The 22154-nt window shown below is 39.7% G+C and overlaps 1 protein-coding gene across 3 annotated transcripts; it reads right to left on the minus strand.

Moving 5' to 3' along the window:
• Positions 1–198: 198 nt before the first annotated feature.
• On the minus strand, positions 199–20592 carry LOC139960613 (general transcription factor II-I repeat domain-containing protein 1-like). Of its 3 annotated transcripts, none has more exons than XM_071959091.1 (10): positions 20442–20591; positions 18502–18630; positions 17615–17741; positions 15058–15250; positions 14394–14547; positions 13771–13848; positions 11408–11566; positions 10614–10691; positions 10329–10394; positions 200–1291 (listed from the first exon to the last, which is right to left on the minus strand). In XM_071959091.1, the coding sequence occupies exons 4-10, from the start codon at positions 15100–15102 to the stop codon at positions 1245–1247; spliced, it is 627 nt and encodes a 208-aa protein (XP_071815192.1). In that variant the 5' UTR covers positions 15103–15250; positions 17615–17741; positions 18502–18630; positions 20442–20591; the 3' UTR covers positions 200–1244. The 3 variants fall into 3 exon arrangements, with proteins under 3 accessions (XP_071815194.1, XP_071815192.1, XP_071815193.1); XM_071959092.1 differs by lacking the exon at positions 20442–20591 and adding an exon at positions 19556–20211; XM_071959093.1 differs by lacking the exon at positions 13771–13848 and having other exon boundaries at positions 199–1291; positions 20442–20592.
• Positions 20593–22154: the final 1562 nt, after the last annotated feature.

A 22154-nucleotide genomic window follows, 5' to 3' on the forward strand; every position in this document is an offset into this window, starting at 1 on the left:
AAATAGTGTTCTTAGGAATGGCAAGACTTGTTTCCCAGCAGCCACATGATTTTGCTGTAGGCAACAATATTCTCACTACCAATCAGAAGAAAAGATCAGAAATGGTGAACACATTGGCACACAGTGTAGAGAGAGCCCATATCTTCACAGAAAGAAATGGAATACCATATTAGACATGTATTGGTTATCACAAGAACTACACAAGTGCTTGATGCCAAAATCTCCTCCTATTGGGGCTGATGTATTACCATACATTGCACGATACCTGTGAGCCACATAATTGTTTCTGATTTTTTTTTCATGTACCAGACACTAGGTGATGTCCATTCTTTAAAGGTCATCTGATGTATTGCCGGATTGGTACTTCAAGTCAATTTTTATACTCTCTGCTTTGCTGCAGAATTACATTTTCGTAACACAAGACTCACACAGAAAGAAGAAACAGAAAACAAGTATTGATGAAAGTTTAACAGATTGTTATAAGGAATACATATAAAAAGGTGATTGTCATATTGCATCATTATGATAGACAGCTTAACTATCTCAAGTGATACATGGTAACATTACATATGTTGTGTTCATGTAGGAAGTAGAAACCTCTCTAGTAAGCTTTGAATCTATTCCTTGAATGAGCCTACCGTGTAACTCATGTGATATCAACTTAGTAGATGTTAACTCCCATAAGTCCCAAATAGCACTTTCGAGTCATACTTAACCACAACATTCTAGTGAAGATGAGCCGCGACTCCAATTCAGCAAATGGCCACATATATATGCGACCCAAAAAATGTTGAGGAATTTTCACAACATTCTAGAAAAATAATGGCTGATATCCAATTGCATTTGGTTACCATCATGTACAAATAATATGATGGCAATTTAAAAATTTGTTACACTGTACAGATTTGCAGTCTGGCAAGAGTCTGGCATGTACCTGTTACGGAACTTGATCATCCCGAAAGGGCAATGAAAACGCAAGGCAAGATGAAAGCAATCACATTGACAGCTTTAACGATACAATATGAAAATTGGGCTATTTGAAAGATGGATGTCACCATAATTACATTGGCGCACATAGATAAAAGCTCCATAGATTATATTAGGAACATGTTGTTGAAAATTTAATGTAAAATATATGTTGCAGAGATGAATATGATTTGTGAAGTAATCCAGTTCATTTCATCTTGGCTGTCATGATGCTGGTGACAGGGAATAGCACATATATATCTCCAACCGAAGTCACTTCAAGAAGTCAGATCCTGGTAAATAGGTTGCAAGATCCTAAAGACAGCTGTGCAATAAGGAAAACAGATACATGAACACAATGTAAATGAAGGCAAGCTATTCATAAAAGCAGTATATATATATATATATATGTAGGGACAGTAAAGTACTCAACAACTGTGGAGGTGAAATAGCGCCCCCTTTTTTTGTTTCTTTGCCATGGGTTGAGATGTTATTCATGTACCACCCATGCTTTCATATCAAGCCATTGTGTATAACATCAACAAGAACTCTTGTGTACTTTTTCTGCCCATATCTACTGAATCAGGTATGTTTATGTTGTTTCATGTCAGGAGTAATATTAAGAAAGATGTAGGGACTTGCTAGGGATTAAATCAACACTTGTAATGTATTTAGGGTTGGCTATTTATTGATTATTGTTGAACGTTATTTCTAGTTCAAAGAGTAATTGGGCTTACATAGATTCAACATGGGAAGGGGTTTTGCGAGGGTAGTAACGTTATGTAAATGCACACATAGTTTATATCACTAAGTACTGTTTAAGTGAGTGATGAGAGATTAAGAAGATCATTCTGTAGTACATTAAGGTTTTAGTTATACTTCTACTTCTTCCATTTGTTTTTTATTCATTATGCATTTAGCCTTATCCATTGTTTTGTGTTAAGTTAACCTAACTTGTAAGAAGATCCACGCTCTGTAAACCGAGGGTTTCAGACCCAGAGTGAGAGGTTAAATAAATCATGGATGCTTTCATATCAAGCCATTGTGTATAACATCAACAAGAACTCTTGTGTACTTTTTCTGCCCATATCTACTGAATCAGCTGGCTCATGAGCACCACCATCTGCTGTAGTAAATAAGAGGAAGGCTAGGACGAGGAGGATGGCTAGAGGAGGAAACCTGTGACAACTAGATGAAAGACCTGTGACGGCTGAAATCTGTGGAACACCCCAGGCTCGACCATTGGACCGGGGCAACATTTTGGAGGCACCACCCGGATAGCAAGGCAGTGTGACTATGCTGTTTAATGTTTAATTATTTCACTAAGATGTTTGTATTTTAAGATAAAGTGATTAGATTATTAAGATATAGGCTAACACAGGCCTGGGAATAGTGGTTAGTTGGTTTGTTAGTAACATGGAGTATCAAGAGCTCGAACAGGTTATTGGGGAGATCTCCCAAGTTGTGTCGACGTTAGAGGAAGGTCAGTTGAGGGAGGTATGCAACTCAGTTAAACTAGAAGGCCTAGAGGGGAAATCTAAGCTAGCGCTGAAAAGGCAACTTCTTCGTTATGTCCATGGTGAAGATCTGGAGGGCAGTGAGGATGGGGGGTTGGACGCCCTTAGAAACCTGCTAGCTGATATTAGGATCATCAGCCATTCAGACACTGAAAAACCACTTCCCCCTGCCCAGCCTTCTACCTTTCTTATTCCACCCCAGTATCGTAGAACCCCCTCTAGGGTTGATATAGAGAATGGGTCCTTTCTGCGGAAAGATTTCCGGATTTCGGGGCAGATTGGGGAGCCTGGGCACAAAGACAAGCTGTCCTTTGCTAGTTTAGCCCACCAGATAGAGGAAGGCCAAAGGAAAAACATCCCCGATGAAGAGATAACAGAGGCTGTTATTCGTGCCATCCAGCCTGGCCTGAGTCTACGTGGCTATTTGGAAAGTCTTCGTGGCCTGACAATGGCGTCACTTCGGAAGATCCTGCGATCCCACTACCGGGAAGGACAGGCTACCGACCTTTACCATCAGCTGTCCAATGGATCCCAAGAACCAAAGGAGACCCCCCTACACTTCCTCGTGAGAATGCTGGAGTTACGCCAGAAGGTCATCTTTGCTTCGCAGGAGGCGGACTCAGGTCTTAGCTATGAACCTCGTCTGGTCCAGAATATGATGCTCCGAACGCTTCTGACAGGACTTCATAATGACTTTATTAGAGCAGAAGTCACTCCACTGTTGAAGAAGTCCACCGTGTCCGATGAGGAGCTGTTTGAGAGCTTCAACGCCGCTTCCAGCGAGGATGACGAGAGACAGAAAAAACATCAAGCTGCTAGAAAAGTTATAAAAGTGAATGCTGCACTAGCAACCAAAGAAGTGGAGAAGCCAGTGAAGGCGGAAACATCAGTCCAAACCCCAGTCCCATCGGAGATGGAGGCCTTAAAAGCTGAGATGGCCAGCCTGAAGGAAATGCTCCTCCAGACCGTTCTCAGTGGGAAAGGGAGCAGAGGCTTGAGACGACCCCCAGGTTGCCAGTCTTGCAGATCAGCAGGACAGGGTGAGTCTTGTAGACACTGCTACAAGTGTGGCCAGGGAAATCATTTTGCCAGAGAATGTTTTCAGAGGCAGACTCAGGGAAACGGCAGCGGGTTACCATCGGGGGGCCAGATGTAACCCCAGAATTAAATCAGCCCCATGTCATTTCAAGCATCAACGGCTCCGATTACAGAGTTTTTCCCGACCTAACACCACGACAACAAACAAGACTTGCAAAATTGGTTGGAAGACGCTGTTCAATTCAGTGTAAGCTGAATGGATCTGTTGTAACAGGATTGTGGGACACAGGCGCCCAGGTGTCTATAGTGTCTTTCCAATGGTTGAAGGAGAAGCACCCTAATGCAGAAATACATCAGATAGAGGAATTATTGAACCCACGGGACCTGGACCTGAAAGCAGCTAATGGCACCAGTATGCCCTTCCAAGGCTGGGTGACATTGATGTTCAGTCTTTCACTAGCTGATGCTGAGAGGGCCCCGGAGATTCAAGTTCCCTTTCTTGTGAGCGAGTCGACCACCGATGACGTAATCATAGGTTTTAATGTTATTGAAGAAGTCCTAGGCACTAGTCGGACAGAAGGATGTATACAAAACACCCTTAAACAACTGTCTTTATCTCTTCCCAGGTTAAGTAGTTGCCAAATTAAAGAGGTTGCTAGCCTGATCCTTGCAGACCGGAGTGAGGAGCTATGCAGTGTCAGATTGGGAAAGAAGGAAGTCTGCGTGCCCAAGAATGGTATGGTTGAACTGTCATGCAACGTGGACATAGGACCAGTCAGCACACCCGAAACTGTTTTGTTTGAAGCTGCTGTTGAGGGCCTACCAGATTTGCTTGATCTTCCATCAGTTGTCATACAACTGCCAGTTACCCCTGTCCAGAGGGTACCCATCAAAGTGTGGGTCATCAACCGCAGTTCGTTTACCATCTTCCTGAGACCGAAAACCGAGTTAGGTAAGCTCAGTCAGCTTAATATGGTACATCCTCTACCCCAACACCAGTCCCAGGAAGTTTCCATACAGGCAGTAACAAACCTTTCAACCACTCCTATCAGACAAGAAGCTAACTCAGATTTTGAGCCTGCTGTAGATCTGAGCGAGCTAGATCTACAACAAGAGGAAATGGCCAGAAGCATGCTTCGACGTCATCGTGGCGCTTTCTCAAGAGACGATGATGATACAGGCTGCATCAAGACAATGAAGATGAAGATTAACCTGACCGATGAGACACCAGTGCAGCAGACCTACAGATCTGTTCCCAAGGCCCTGTATAAAGAAGTCAAAGATTATTTAACAGATTTACTGAGGAGGGGCTGGATCCAGAAATCTTCGTCTTCTTACTCCTCCCCGACAGTATGCGTGAGAAAGAAGGATGGGACCTTACGCCTCTGCATTGATTACAGGGAGCTAAACAGGAAGACTGTGCCTGATCGACAGCCTATACCTCGAGTGGATGATGTGCTAGAAAGTCTCGGCGGTAACAAATGGTTCAGTACCTTGGACCTCGGGAAAGCCTACCACCAGGGGTTCATGGCAGAAAAGAGTCAACCACTCACAGCCTTTGTTACACCTTGGGGCCTGTTTGAATGGAACCGTATTCCGTTTGGCCTGATGAACGCACCCGCTACTTTTCAGAGGGGAATGGAAACCTGCTTGGATGGACTTCTTGGCGACATTTGTATGGTTTACCTTGATGATGTACTGATTTTCAGCCCATCCTTTGAAGAACATGTGAGCCACATTAGTCAAGTCCTGAGTCGATTAGAGGCATATGGAGCCAAACTGCGCACAGACAAATGTGAACTATTCAGGGGGCAAGTTCGTTACCTCGGCAAGATTGTGACAGGAGATGGTTACATGGTTGATCCTGCGGACACAGTAGCCGTCACCTCCCTCAAGCAGAAGACACCAACTACAGTAGGAGAGTTGAGGAGAATCCTTGGGCTCTTGGGGTACTACAGGCGGTTCATACCTGATTTTTCGAGGATTGCCAGTCCTCTGTACAATCTCCTGTCCTCGCAAGAAACACTCAAAGCCAAGAACAAGGTCGAGACTCGGAAAAGATCGAATCAGAAGAAACGACAGTTACCATCTTCCACCCCTATAGGTTGGACTGACCAACACCGAGATGTGCTGATCCAGCTGGTTGATAGACTTACCAGTCCCCCGGTAATGGCCTATCCCGATTTTCATGAAGAGTTTGTGCTTCACACAGATGCGTCGATGGAAGGTTTGGGGTCTGTGTTATACCAACATCAGGAAGGCAAGTTAAGGGTCATCGCCTATGGTTCACGTACTCTGACTCCTTCAGAGAGAAACTACCACTTACACTCAGGGAAACTGGAGTTCTTGGCATTAAAGTGGTCCATCTGCGAGAAATTCAGACACTACCTCTATTACGCCAAATCTTTCACGGTGTACAGCGACAACAACCCGTTGACTTATCTATTGACCACTGCGAAATTGAATGCTACAGGATATAGGTGGGTGGCAGAACTAGCCGACTTTAATTTCAATATCAGATATCGCCCTGGGAAACAGAATATTGATGCTGATGCACTATCGAGACTGCCGATGGATCCAGAGGCCTACATGCTAGACTGTACCCAACGAATGGCAAAGGAGGAGGTTGATGCAACAATGGAAGGTATTGTCGCCCAGTCACAGGAAGGGGATGTATGGGTTTCAGCGGTTGTCAAAGATGAGGAAGGTCACAAACAGGTCAACAGTTGCCCAAAGCCCACCATCCAACCAGTGTCCAAGGAGGAGATAATCAAGTTGCAAAGAGAGGATCCAGACATTAGACCAGTGCTGGCACATATTAACATGGGAAGACAGCCAACAAGGAGGGAGAGGAAACAGCAGACCAGAACAGTGAAAGCTCTCCTTCGAGAGTGGGGACGATTGCACATTCATGATGGCATTCTTTGGAGAGAAACCAAGACGAAGCGCCAAATAGTTCTCCCAGCTAGTCTCAAACCGGTGGTACTGAGAGAAATGCATTCAGAAATGGGGCACTTAGGTACTGATCGAGTGGTTAGTGCTTTAAGAGACAGGTTCTATTGGCCTTCTATGCAAGCAGACGTTCATCATTTTATAACTAAGGTTTGTACTTGCGTAAAGTCCAAGAAACCACAGAGGAAGACTAAGTCCATGTTAACTAATATTAAGTCAACAGAACCCTTTGAGTTGATATCAATTGATTTCCTTCATCTTGAGAAGAGCGTTGGTGGTTATGAGTACATCTTGGTGGTGGTTGATCACTTTACCCGATATTCACAGGCCTATGCAACAACCAACAAGTCTGGAAAGACTGCAGCAGAGAAAATATTCAGTGATTTTGTCCTCAGATTCGGGTTTCCGCGACGAATACATCACGACCAGGGTGGGGAGTTTGAGAACCGACTTTTTCAAAGACTGCAACAGCTCTCCGGTATGGCATCTTCTCGAACAACACCCTACCATCCAGAGGGAAATGGGCAGGTTGAACGCTTCAACCGTACACTGCTACAAATGCTTAGAAGTCTGACTGATTATCAGAAGTCGAGATGGAAAGAATCCTTGAATAAGGTTGTCCACGCTTACAACTGCACAAAACATGAGACCACTGGGTATTCCCCATTCTTTCTTCTGTTTGGAAGATCTCCTCGACTACCGATAGACTTGGCATTCAACCTTAACCCACCGGATACAGAGCAGACCACCAGCTATCCAGAATTCGTGAAGCGATGGAAAGAACAGATGAACCAGGCGTATGCCATCGCCAGACAGAATGCAAATGCTGCGGCTGCTTCAAGTAAGAAACAGTATGATAAGCGAGCTAATGCAACAAACCTGCAGCCAGGTGATAGAGTTTTAATGAGAAATGTTGGTGCATTTCAAGGTCCAGGAAAGTTGCGATCATACTGGCAAGACTGTGTATACACTGTTGTCGACAGGAAGGGAGAATCGCCAGTTTACACGATCAAACGAGAAGACAATAATGGCAAACATAAGGTGGTGCATAGAAATCTCTTGCAGCCCTGTGACTTCCTGATGGGTGACGGAGAGAGGCCAAGACTCGACTTGGAAAGGGAAGTGGACGAGGTACTCTCTGATGAACCAAATACCATTCCCCCTGCAGACAATGTTGGCCATGATAACGGTGATGACAGTGATAACGAGGACGCTGGACTCTATATTGTTACACCATATCCGCCCCAACAACATTCAACTGACGACGTTCCACCTGAAGAGACGACAGAATCCACCAGCAGCAGTGACAGTGATGACTGTGCAGACGATCTAGACTTGGCTGAGGAGACCTCAGAACCAGATTCACAAAGGGGTAGTGACCCTCCCACAGAACGACCAGACACTGAAGATGAGACTTCCGACGGGGACCCAACGCCCATGGTTAACCAATCTGCCAGTGATCCGGGGTCGCCAAATTTAGGTGAAAACTGGGGGTCTCACAGGGCTAATGATATTGAACATAGATACCCTTCTAGAGAGAGAGAAACCCCTGTAATTATAGAGTATGATAGGTTGGGATCTCCTAGGTTGGGGAGACGAAATACTAATGTATGTCATGTTGAGGGCAGTGTTACAGCTACGGGAAGGGCTAACAATACTAATAACTCATATTATTATCCTGAAAGTATCCAAAGTATTGATGTAAGCTTTTGGGAGCAACCATATCTGTGTGCTATGTATTTGTAAGAGACAGAAGGTCTGATTTTTTTTTATATTATGTATATCTATACGTTTAGAAGTCAGGATGTGTCTTGTGTTGTTCGAGTACTAGACTCATGGCAAGAAGCTGGTTAACCTTAAAAGTTGAGTGACCAAGGATATACAGTGTTGAGAGTTATGGTGGGTTCAGAGTTACTGGACGAATCAGCATAGTTTTGGAAACTGATTTGACAAATCCTATTTTTCTTTACAACCTCTTGGGTGTGATTAGAATATTTAACACGTTTGGCCACTGTGTTAAGTCCTAATCTTTGTAAGTTTACAGTTCCTCTGTGAATAACCATGTATACTACATGTAATTGGATGTCAAAGGTGCTGTTTAGGTGTGGTCACATATACGTTGAGGGTAAACACCTGGTTAACCAGTCACATTTTGTTTCTTTGGAAAAGCGTAATGGGTGGTTTCCTATTTCAAGTCTGTAACATGCATTGAGTGTTCCTTCTATATTCTGTATTCATTTATTTTACTTATAACATGCATTGAGTGTTCATTCCATATTCCGTATTCATTTTACTTATTCCAGTTAAGAGTGTTAATGCTAGAAGTCTTGTTGTTGAAATGTTGGGGACAACATTCCATTAGGGAGGGGAGTGTGTAGGGACAGTAAAGTACTCAACAACTGTGGAGGTGAAATAGCGCCCCCTTTTTTTGTTTCTTTGCCATGGGTTGAGATGTTATTCATGTACCACCCATGCTTTCATATCAAGCCATTGTGTATAACATCAACAAGAACTCTTGTGTACTTTTTCTGCCCATATCTACTGAATCAGGTATGTTTATGTTGTTTCATGTCAGGAGTAATATTAAGAAAGATGTAGGGACTTGCTAGGGATTAAATCAACACTTGTAATGTATTTAGGGTTGGCTATTTATTGATTATTGTTGAACGTTATTTCTAGTTCAAAGAGTAATTGGGCTTACATAGATTCAACATGGGAAGGGGTTTTGCGAGGGTAGTAACGTTATGTAAATGCACACATAGTTTATATCACTAAGTACTGTTTAAGTGAGTGATGAGAGATTAAGAAGATCATTCTGTAGTACATTAAGGTTTTAGTTATACTTCTACTTCTTCCATTTGTTTTTTATTCATTATGCATTTAGCCTTATCCATTGTTTTGTGTTAAGTTAACCTAACTTGTAAGAAGATCCACGCTCTGTAAACCGAGGGTTTCAGACCCAGAGTGAGAGGTTAAATAAATCATGGATGCTTTCATATCAAGCCATTGTGTATAACATCAACAAGAACTCTTGTGTACTTTTTCTGCCCATATCTACTGAATCAGCTGGCTCATGAGCACCACCATCTGCTGTAGTAAATAAGAGGAAGGCTAGGACGAGGAGGATGGCTAGAGGAGGAAACCTGTGACAACTAGATGAAAGACCTGTGACGGCTGAAATCTGTGGAACACCCCAGGCTCGACCATTGGACCGGGGCAACATATATATATATATATATATATATATATATATATATATATATTGATATTGATAACGTAATGAGAAGGAAAATCCAGAACAGTGAAAAAATATATATATATAGATATATTTATATACATATATATAGATATATAAATAAACCAGAATGCAAATATGCATTGTGATTTTGATGAAGTAATATGAGTAAAGTTTGTATGAATGGGGCATACTTACGTTCTTGCTTTAAGTAATACAGCAAGAAGCTAGGAGTACTCCTCGTGACATATTGTATATTCACAATGACAGCTGCGACTTAAAATCACTACTGATAGCCTACTTGTACTCACTCTGATACATGAGCATACTAAATATAAGATCTCTCCAAGCTTCCTCATCTTGAGATATCCAGTTTATAACCTTGTCACAATTTGATCAAAAGGCAAATACTCCTATGCTATGACAATTGGTCAAACTCCATTCATGATAGCTAAACAAACATACTCTGCCATATCATTATCTTGTACGAAACATCAAACATTTGTACTGGAGTATTTATAGTGTTGCTTATTCAAAAGTCAGGTACAGATGGTATAGCAAACGTTTGCTTCTTCTTGCTGCAGTATCAGAAAATTAAGAGTGTCATATTTAATACTCACTGGTTTCGGGTGGGATGTCATCTAGCAACTCTTCAGGGATGGGTGCATTCACCCTCTCCATTTCTTCTGCAAAAAATATATTAATTGTCATTGTCCAAAGTGAACAAACTGTTGTTATGGTGTCTTGAAGTTATGCAGGATATGCATAATATACTAGTATGTTTGCAAACATCTATAAAAGTATATCTTACATCAATAGTGTTTCTTAAAAGGGTCAGGTACTGATGGTATTGCAAAGGTTTGCTTCTTCTTGTCACAGTATCAACAAATTAAAGAGTATCAAACCTTCAGGCTCACTGGTTTGGGGTGGGTTGTCTTCTTGCAACTCTTCAGCGATGGGTGCATCCACCGACTCCATTACTTCTGCAAAGGCAAAACAATTACTTTGGAGAACAGTTATTCGAATTGTGTTCATGTCTTGAAACCCTGCAGGATATGTATAATATACTAGTATGTTTTCAAATATCATCCTTCATGATAATATTTATCTTTGGTGCTAGTTTCTTTACAAACCCATCAATAAGTGGAAATGTACTGCATTCAATGCATGGCAACACAAAAGACAAGCTTGCTGTTTAAATGTGTAACACAATGAATCTCTTGTCATTGGTTGTTGGCACAGATGCAAGTGTCATAGGATGAAAGAACCAGAAGCACCAGGGAAATGTCCCCAGCACCCTAACCTTTGTGAAAAATGTTAACAATGTCCCTCATGAAAATGAAAAGCCCTACTTTAAAATTTGTATTCCCAATTGAAAATGTAAAGTAGACTGAGTTTTCTAATTATCTCAGTCTCAGCTGTTATTTGAATTGATTGCTTCAAATAAGCTCTACTGGTATAACAGATCAAAACAGTGGCAAAACAAGCTGATATGGTTCCATGGATACCAGTCAGGGGTAGCATGCCAACCCTCCCCTTTCCAATCAAGTTAGAATGGGTTATTCCTAACATATAATCATAATAAAAAGGTCAGAGAGGCATACAATTTGAAACTCTATAATCTACACAACTGTTTCTCTGAGCTTTTCTGACTGCACATATTATTGTGAACTTAAGGTTCGGCTTTTCATGCACATACCACAATAAATTTTACTGCTATTCGCAACAATTGCCTGTAGGTCTTCCAGCCCATATGATGATGGCCGATTGAATGAGACACCTGGTGGTAGGCCACAAACACTGACTTCCCCAGCCGCTATTTTCTTGTAGCTCATCCGACGGTCCCCAGTCAATGCACCTTTAAAATGTAATGCAAACTTAATTATAAAAATCTGACTGGGAGATATTTTAATGAAATTTTGAACAGTGCAAATAACTTAAGGCTAAGACAGGATTTGAAAGAGCGACTTTGGGATTGCGAGTTCTGAGCTCTATCAACTGAGGTAGATCAGCCCTAATTGACACCACTGATCCCTATTTCAACCCTGCTTCACCATTGATTTCTTTGTACTTTTGAAAATTTCATAGCAAATCTGATAGCAACCACTGATAATTAGTTTTGAGTTGTTATTACAATTACTGATTATTTCATAGAAGTAGTATGAAAGAAGCATCTGCAAAGCAGCCATATTTTACAGTTGGTACCATTTGATCTCTAGCTGTAATACTAGGACGGATCATTTTCTCACCATTATTTGGTTTTCATGTTTCGGATGTTTTTAAACTTTGATCTATTACCCTCAAATCATATTTGACATCCATGATGAAGGTATATGGATCGATTACCCATTAACGACTATATGTTCCACTTTTGAAGTAATACTTATTTCTGAAGATAATTTGTTTAATTCAGATGACCATTGGACTGAAGGGGGAAAAAATGTATCACTTCCTCACCAAATTTTAATTTCAATTTTCTGGGGATACCATATTGACCTAAAATGAACCCTCACACAAACAACAACTTACTAAGTGCAACCTGGTACATGACACAGACACACTGTTACTTCCCAGACTTTGATCTCTGTTCACTTAAAGGCATTGAAGACTATCCCCAAACCGTGTGTGGCAATCTGAATAAGTTAACTTTCTGTTGCTTGCCAGTGACGTTTTCTTCATGTCGCTACAAAATGCAGACAGTAATGAAACGTGATAAATTGTTATCTTTATCTGGACCTGAGATGTCCATCGCTGTATCTTTGGATACTGCGGGATCGATGGTGGCGTTTTACGCTTCTGTTACACCTCATTCTAAACTAGGTCAAATTACCGGCATTAGACATTTCTTTTTGCGCGAGTATTTACACCCTTTAACATGAATTTAAATATCAATTGAAATCCATAAGAATCATCTACTTGCCAAGGGCTACCATCAAACTAAGTTTAAATTTCAAATATCATTCACTTCTGAAGATATCATGTTTAACATTTTCTTGACTTCTGTTGACTTTAAAACACATTGACTGCCTAATAAAACATTAGGAATCTTGTACTTACTATATGCAATGCACATATCAACTTTGAAGTTCTCCCCAATTTTTATTTTCTGGAGATATCACGGACACATGTGTTTCAGACTTTGACATATATTAACAAACACACAAGAGGTGTCATCTACTCACAACAGGCAATGTACAAACAAGGTTTAAACTTCAAGCAATTTTTAATTTTAGAGCATCATATTGGGTTAACACGCGTATTGTCACATGAAGCAATATGCCCAAATGGATGGAGGGGCTTGAGCAGGTGACCCACCTCTGTAACAATTCAGGAAAAACACTCAGTTGGGGATAACAGCCTCTCCCCTTAGACCACTCCCGCATATCAAACAGGAGAATCAAAAATGTAGTCCCCCCCCCCCACAATCTTATACTATGCACAACACTGTTCATATACAGACACAAAAACACAAAACACCATGGAATAGAGTCCTTCTGCAAAGAATGATATCAAATTGTATTTAAACTAGCTCTCACAATGTGGCAAACTTAGTATATGTTTACATTTTACCCAGAAGCTTTGGGATATTTATCTACCATAGAACAGGGGTTCTACATCCTACAGGCCGATGTTTGGATATTTCAAGCCCACCATGGATGCATTGTACCTATAAAGGTAGAACCAGCAGGCCCACCATTAACAATATGTTTTTTATTTCACATTAATTCACTTTAAATGGTATAAACAAAATTACACCATGTTGCATTTAACACCATTGATCATGATAAACTTTTCTCAAAGGGAAAGAGGATCAAGGTACCTTTCCCCCTTTGGAACCTTTCCCTTTTCAGGAAAGCATTGCAGACCATCAGGGTTGTCGCAGGAGGAGTTCTAGAAGTACAGGTAAATGTGGATTTTGTACAAAAACATGGAAGGTCGATTGTAGCTCTTACATTCCATGAACACTAAAGTGGCAATATACATATAATATCTCACCACAAGGTCTTAATTGTTCTGCTTTTGAATCTACAGTAAAAAACTTTTTGTAATTAACATACTTACAAAACTTCTCATTGAATATTTCTTGGACTTTGCAGCGCAGATCATCCCAAGAATCCTTTGACTTACAAGCAAACTGTTCTATAACATTGAATGAAATATTTAGTATAAGGCAAACAATAATCCATTCCAAACAAAACTTCCAGTTATGCAACATACATTTTTCAATCTTGTTTTTCTATATGTACTGCCACATTTTCTTGAAAATATTCATATCTAGTATCACACTGAACATGACTTTATCCAGTTGGACAATGATTTGCTCTTAATATGGGGTTAATACTGAGGATCATTTAAGGTACATAGGTGCAGTAGTTGTGAACAACATTCTACATTAAGTACTGTTCACTTTCATTCCAAAGCAGTTATTATTAGTTAAATCACATGGTTTCCAAGAGGTGAACAATTATCATTTCTTTTCTAATCATAGTTTTCATGGGAACACAATCTTCCTCAGCTGAGGTTGATCTCCCACTATACGATAAACTTTCATTTCTCCTATGAGTTTGTTACGTATGTCATGAAGCTGTGCAGTCATGATAAATGCAGCCATAACAAATGGTTAAGTGGCTTTTTTGGCAATGTACAGAGACAGATATTAAACATAGTGAAATATGTGAAAATACCTTTGCCAGATACAGCAAGGCCAAATCGTTGCAGGAACAGATCTTCTCTCTGCATGAAGTTTTTCGCCATATCTGTTCCTGCTGTAATCAGTTCCCCATCTGAATTGACTACTGCAACAAAAGCCTCACAGTTTTGCTCCTCAAGTTTCTCACACTGTGAAGGAGTAAAAAAGTAACCACTGATAATTGTGCTTTTTATAAGAACATTTAAATTAACAATGAAGGAATGAGAGCCATCAGCTCGATTTACAAAGTGCAAGAGATATAGAGGTTGGCCTTCAGTGCTATCAACAGGAAACATCAACAAAGCATTGAATGTAAACAGGCATAAAGGCAGTGTTAACTTCTCTCACTTATTTAATGTTTAATTGGATATATATTTGAAGATGAGACTTTTAATTAAAAGGATTGTTAATATTATCAAAACATTTACAATAAACTGTTTGCTTGATTAAACTCTGAGGATGAAAATATTCTTCCACATGTAGACCAACAAGTCGTGTGCAAAACCCAATAGAAACCTCATTTTTAAGAGACAGTCCAATAAGAAAGTATCCAAAGCCTTCAGACAATAATTCATCTTAGCAAACAGTTAATTCTTTGAAAAGATAACAATACAGCACATGGCTGCAAAACTGCCATTTCATGATTTTGTATTTCTTACCAAAACTTGCATCTCCTTCACAACTTTGTTTTGCCACGGTTTCATCTGATGTTGGCTCAACTTTTTGTCGTTGGCATTCTTCTTACTTGCAGCAAGATTGTAATTGTTAAAGCTGGTTTTATTTGCTTGAATCTTTCTCCATGCTTCCCTGCACTTTTCAGCAGATCCTTTCTGCTCTGTTGAGATTTATTAGCTGCATGTGCAAAGACAATATACAAAGGAAGTGACATGATTATTGGATATTACTTTTCCTTCAAATTTATGCTTGGAGCATTTACACACAATACTTTCCGATTTCATTAATAGCCGATGAAAGTACCTGATTGTGTTTCTTCATCTTCATATTAGAGCCGACAGAGTTGCAACAGGGCAAAGATAAATATTACACTACATGATAGCAGTGTTTGTATAAATACAATAGCCTCAGTAAGAGAACCAGGCGTGTAGCCACAATGGGTGTTTTGGGCGTTCAAACACACTCCATGGCCCAAGTGCCCCCCAAAAAATATGCAGAAAACACCAGTGACTTGGAGAGATACGCTAGTGATAATTATCGCACCCTCCTCCGGGCCTCACTCGAGTCTCTTCCAATCCTCCTGATTCCCCAAATTATCCTTCTTACAGTTCAAACTTTTGAGATGAAGTTGAACCTAGCTAGTTGCTTGTAAATTATATATATTGAGAAAGGTATCTCTTTAGGTTGGCATTTTCCTTGCATCAATAATTGAGTCTATATAGGATTACATTTTTCTGATGTGAAGAGAATTATTATCAATATTCTTTTGCATGATTTCAGCTCAAACATTGCACCATTTTGCATCTAGAGGCCTTAAAATACCATTTTACGCCAAAGGGGAGGGGGACACCCCCTCCCACTTAGACCCCTCCCCCATGTCAGTCTCCAGCACAACACCCCCCAGGAACAAATCCTGGATATGCGCCTGAAGAGAACAATACAATAAAGGCTTCGGTTTTAAGAATTGTTATCGGCCTTGGTCGGACAATATGCATAGTTTGTTGTCTTAGTTATCTTAGGGAAAGTTTAGTAAGCCTTATGCTGCCAAAGACACAAAGAAATAATAATGAAAGCAAATTTTTTTCTCAGTGGCCACCTGATAGAGGAGCAAAAACATCACATTTTAAGATGAGTAATATTCAGTTTGGGTAGTACACTAGTTCACTTCAATGGGTACAGAATGGTTGAGTAAGCCGACATCTGACTGGTTACCTCCCACATAGCTGTGAAAATTTCTGCAAAGTAATAGATCACTGCAATTGCCTACCTTCATAGATCATCAAATCAGCCTCAAAGTTGTTCCCTATCAAGTATATCAAGATTACTAAAATATGCTCCAAATGACTAGTGCAATTTTACAGAATATACTCTTCAAATGTCATAAGCAACTCTCTAAACTTGGTGTGAAAATATGAACAAAATAAATGCGAATTTTCTGGTAAAACCGTGACCCTATTGCACATGTTTGCTCATCACTCTCGACACTTTCCAAACTGAGTAAAATGGTTGATTCCAATCTAAAATTAATAAGGTCAGTCAGTAGAAATGATTGGCAAAGAAAGCAAACAATGTTTGAGAAAACTATATAAACACATTCATGTAATATTTACGACCTCCATATATTTCATAGAATGCACCTCAAATCAATGGTACATCCCTCATGAACCAGTCTATTCCCCATGAAAACATGATCAAAAGCCCATACGGTATACTGTACTGTACATGCACATTTTGATATCACTGCCCCTATCTATGCCATCGGTTATTAAACTAAAACCTAGATGTCCCATATGTTTAATGCCACTTGGCATGATTGTCAAAAGACTAACATAAATGTTTTAATGTTCCTGTACAAAACACTATAACTCTGTGAACTACGTTTACTTGTGTTTCTGTAGTATGTATGAAATACATAACTGCCAATGTGGTTAGGCTATTTGCTGTACACCTCAAAGTAACTATGGTAGGATATCATTTTATCTGTATTTTGGAAAGTTCTAGGAATTTTTTTTAAAACACCAGAAGTAGTCTAGTATTTGTGTACAATATATTTTTTAAGTGAGCATAAAATGCCATTTTTGAGGCAACAATTCGGGAAATTTTTGAACAACAATTTGGGAATTAGTGTTTGCTTTATCTTTTGTGATATTACCTAGGTTTCCATACATCTAAATTCAGTTCCTTGAATTACGTCAAGCTTGAGTTTTAGCTTGTGTACATTGGCATCACTATTTGTCTATTGTTTGGCAATCTCAAAGAATGTCCACTATGAGAACCTGCTTTGTGGATTAAAAGACAACTCTTATTATCTTGTGAAAACCTGTGCATCCCGGCCAGGGTCCCCATCCAGTTGGAATCTGTTTATGCAGATGGATTTTCATGCATAGGTTACCTGGGGTCTCAAGTTAGCAAAACACTGATATGGAATTACTGACTATTTTATTTTCTTCTTTCATTTCTTCTGAGCACAAGCTAATGTCACAATATTTCATAAGTTTCTAGTTGAAATAACCATTTCAAAATGAAGGTAATTTTCCTTACCTTCCTTTGCCATATATTCAGACAAAAATGTGCAGTATGCGCTTTTCCTTCGTGCATGAACACTTGGAGCTTTGGTTCTCCCAAACCTTCTTCTTGTTTCCATCCTATTTCGTGACTTGATCCAACACTGTTGATGAAAATGAGGTGGAAAAAAAGTGCAGACAAGACTTAACTATATGACAACTACTGTATGATTGAACATAAAGAGAAAAAAATGAAACTCTAATACATTTCAATACTACAGGCAAGGTAAATTGGATTACCCGGAATTAAGTGATTGAGCCAGTATAATGCTCATCCCATTTTGTTTGGTATGATCGATCCTCTTACTTTTGTTTGTTTATTGAGACAGTAATTTGTAATCAAATTGGCAGTATACATGTTAATTTGGTACATGAAAGATTCAAACCAAGCCACAAATAAAGATTGATACACAAAACTAGCTTTAATCAGGAATACAAACTTTATGTATTACAACCACATGAAGCTACTTTGCATATTGCTTATTCTATACATGTATACTGACATTTGGTTCTCCTACATAGCCACTTCCTCCAACCAAATTTTCTCTTTAGCTGGCTTCAAAGAAAGTTGATTGAGAACTCTTGATCGTAGGAACATACTCAATCATACTATCACTGGAAATTCACTTTGTATGTACAATAAACTTGATAAAACATAACCTACTATACCTTTTTGCACAATTTGGACGCACATCTCACCTAGAAGAAATATTTGCTTGCAATATTAATTGTAACTATAATACCTGTGCTTGTGCTTTCATTTATGCATGAATATTACGTGAGCTTACTTCGACACAATCTTTCAACTAAAACCGTAGTTGTGAGCATGTCTTCGAGAGTGGCAGAAGACATATCTTTTGTTACCTTTACTTTCTTTGCCGACATGCCAGTTTTTTTAACTATTTCTGCAACTCTTTCATTATTTCTTGATGAACCATAACTAGTCATTCCATTCTGCCAATACTCCTCCAGTATCAGTTTATGGTCAACAACCTATCAAAAAAGAAGAAGTAAGAAATGTATTCTGAGTGTATAGTGCACAAATACTTTTTTCAAAATCAAATAATTAAGACGATGTTCAACTTGGAATCCAGCAGAAACTTTCGTTCTGTCAAAAAGAAATATCATACATGGAAAGTTGAGATACTGCTGATGAAAGACATATAATTTATTCTAAGTAAATGTGCCGATTACCATCTTGATTTACTGTTCCAAGTTGCCAACAACTTGTTAAAATAACTTGAAATGGATTTTCCAGGAAAAATTCTTTTCACCATTGGAGTTGACTTGAAGACCCATGACAGGAATTGCATCATTACTTCACAAATGTAGCAAAGCTTAACCTATCTTTATACAATAGCTAGGTCCTATGACCATGCTACAAGGTAGCCTAGTTAGTAGTAGGCCTAAATCAATCATGGTTTAAGACTGGGTTTTAGGTGAACTTATGTCAGGTTTGCTTGGGCGCCCTAGCTTCCCAAGATTATTCTGCGGAGGGTTAAGTCCGAAATATAGCGATTATACAGGAAACAGTTCAGGAGACAAGTGGGATACTGTTTAGAATTTCTTGTGATAAACTTTATTGAAATGTTCAGATTCCAAATTGAGAGCAATCGATGGGATAAAACGGTGATACAATAAAAAGAACTGAGGATTTCAACAATAATACGTCCTTACAGGAGAGAGACCAGCTAAGAACACCTGAATTAGAAAAACATGTTTCTTTGAATTTGTCACACAAACTGGAATAAACCAGCATTTAACTTCCCCATCTGACGGACAAGATTGTATGCCTCAGCATCTGACCACTTTCCCATATACTGAGGTACTGTAGGCAAAGGCACCCCATTTGACATCACTGTAGTGCAGCCATGATGAACAAAGTTGTTTTGAAACAAAGTGAAGAACAGAAACAAACCCCTAAATTGTCCCAAAGTTCACAAGCAAGAAATACTAAATCCATGGAAGAGTCTGCACATACTGCATGTAACCATTACGCTGCAGCGACTTTTGATTAATTCAAGAGAATCTGGCTCCTGGCTGAATTTTGCTCCTGGAACCGAAGGATTGTGATTCGGACACTCTAAGCATTGAATAAGTCAAATCAATCACGCACAGCTAAATGCAAATGTATGCAAATATAATAGGCCGTGGCTATTCTTACGACTAGTCATAACAATTATTTATCTTCTATTCTTAAGACAAAGGCGAATTCAAGCCCAGTAAAGTAAATAAAGCAACTGCGCATGTAGTACAGGTAGCCCTAACCCTAAACATAACCCTAAACCTCAATTCTAACCCTAAGCTTAACCGGAAATTATTGTTACTCCTCGTCGTAAAAATAGTACTCCTGGTCATAAAAATTGCAACTGCGCATGCGTAGTCGGTAATTATTCTTATGACTAGTCGTAAGAATAGCCACTTTGAATATAATATCATGCACATAACATACACAGAAAGACACACAACAATGCATAGATTCTATCAACAACTACGGATTCCCAAGCCATGGTCAACATAGAACAGTTTATTATTATGTCTAAGTTAGGTCTATAGCCCTAGTACTATGCTGGCCCAATCTTTTACTAGTACTCATTATGACTAGCTGGCAGGATAGTAACAATTAATACCATGGTCTTAACATTGTTAGGCTTAGGCCCTATAAGCCCCTTATTGTTAAGTTCACAACGTATGGTCAATAGGCTATCACTAATTATAGCCTTGTAGTACTGAACTAAGGCTGAAGGCTTTACGTTCAGCCAAAACCAAACGTTACTTCTAATAAATATGACCATATACATTACGTTATCGTTTTGGTTAAGTACTTCTCCATCAGCCATCTCGATTGATCACATAGAGCGGATCTAGTACTAATTAAACTTGACAAGTGTTCGTGAACTTCCAATAACTTTCCGCCAATCACAGTGTGCAGTCACGCAGACAATACATACCGCATATTATGTTGGCGGCATAGAACTTAAGTTATGAAGAAGACGACATCCAGAGTCGGGTGGCGCATTCATACGGCGAAAGGAATGGAGGGTATTACCAAAATATTTGCTATAAAATAACTGGAAGCCAAAATGGAAGTTGTATATACGTAACCAGAGCCGAATTGAGATACGGGTCTGTACCACGGAAGTAAAAAATACACTACTCTGCTTACAAAAGCGCCTCCACTTTCCCCCCTTTTCTCACTTTACCGTTTCTCGCTAAATTTAATTCTATGGGGAACAATTCTTGTTTTGACTAACCTTCAATGAACAGTCGTTTTACATTCAAGCAAATGTAAAAGAATGAGTCGGTCAGCAGATTAATGGCATGAAGTCTTAAAACTTTATCAATAATTATTATGATGAAAGCTCTAAAAATACCATGACTATTGCATGGGGGGGGGGTTAGATAATTCATAAACAGGGGAGTATCCAGGATTTTCTAACCCGGGGGGCGCGAATTACTATCTAAGCGGAGCGCCACCATCGGTTGGCGCGCAGCGTACAAGAAATTTTCTGGTTTTGATACCACCCAGATCACCGGAAATGGCACTTCTCGGGCTTGAAAATGACCAACCAGATGTACACTTTTTGCCTGAGAACCAAGTATTTCCCAATAGTTTTTGTTTCCATCCATAACCTTTTTGAAGTTTGTCACCAGTCACACATCATGTTCAACCTCATCGCATGTCCTGTGGATCATTGCTTTTGTAGGTGATTCTACGTCGCGGCCCACAATATCCGTCAGCCCCACTTTTCAAGGTTTTAAGCCCATTATTTGTTCAGAATTTGAAAATTTAAGTTTCTCGTGATTAAACTCAATTCAAAAATACCAATAATGTTGCACAAAATTTCATCTACGGACAACCAATATAGAAAAACCAAAGGGCGGCGGAAACACTTTTAATCTGGGGGGGGGGGCACCGACATCAAAGGGCACTTTGCAGATATTCGATTGGACTGATGCAGCCTTATATTTAGTACCCTTTATAAATCTTATTGTATTTATCTTATTTGCGTATACACATCATCCCATCAACGCCCCCCCCCCCCCCCCTCAAGGAAAATATGCATACTAGGACTGCAATATCCAATGTGCAAATTAGGAAACATGGAACAAGTTTTCTTTTGAGACAAAATGAGGTGAAATCATGCTAGTTGCTAATGTAGGAATCTTCCGAATTAGAATTTATTTCTTGTTAATATCTTACGATTTTTTCCATTCGAAATAGCTTTGAGTTTGACCCACAGAAATTCATTAGAAAGTCAGCGGCGTAGCCAGGATTTGCAAAGTTGTAAGCACGACTATCTGAGCGGAGCGCCACCATCGGTTGGCGCGGAGCGTGCAAGAAATTTTTTTGTTTTACAAACCCCTCAGATGGCCGGAAACGGCCCTTCCCGAGTGTTCATTCTGGTTCCCTGGCCTCTTGCTAACTTGAGACACCTCAATTTTTATGTAGAAAAAGGGCACATTTTTAACCTGAGGAAAAGTGGGGGGGGCACGTGCCCCCTGTGCCCCCCAGT

Source organism: Apostichopus japonicus, chromosome 19, assembly GCF_037975245.1.
Source record: "Apostichopus japonicus isolate 1M-3 chromosome 19, ASM3797524v1, whole genome shotgun sequence".
In the NCBI taxonomy this organism is placed as follows: Eukaryota; Metazoa; Echinodermata; class Holothuroidea; order Aspidochirotida; family Stichopodidae; genus Apostichopus; species Apostichopus japonicus.

Coding starts and splice junctions, on each gene's coding strand:
- LOC139960613 (XM_071959091.1), bottom strand. CDS start 15,102: ATGAAACCGTGGCAAAACAAAGTTGTGAAGGAGATGCAAGTTTTG. Junction 14,548..15,057: donor TGAAGGAGATGCAAGTTTTG/GTAAGAAATACA, acceptor ACTCCTTCACAG/TGTGAGAAACTTGAGGAGCA. Junction 11,567..13,770: donor AATATTCAATGAGAAGTTTT/GTAAGTATGTTA, acceptor TACATTTTAAAG/GTGCATTGACTGGGGACCGT.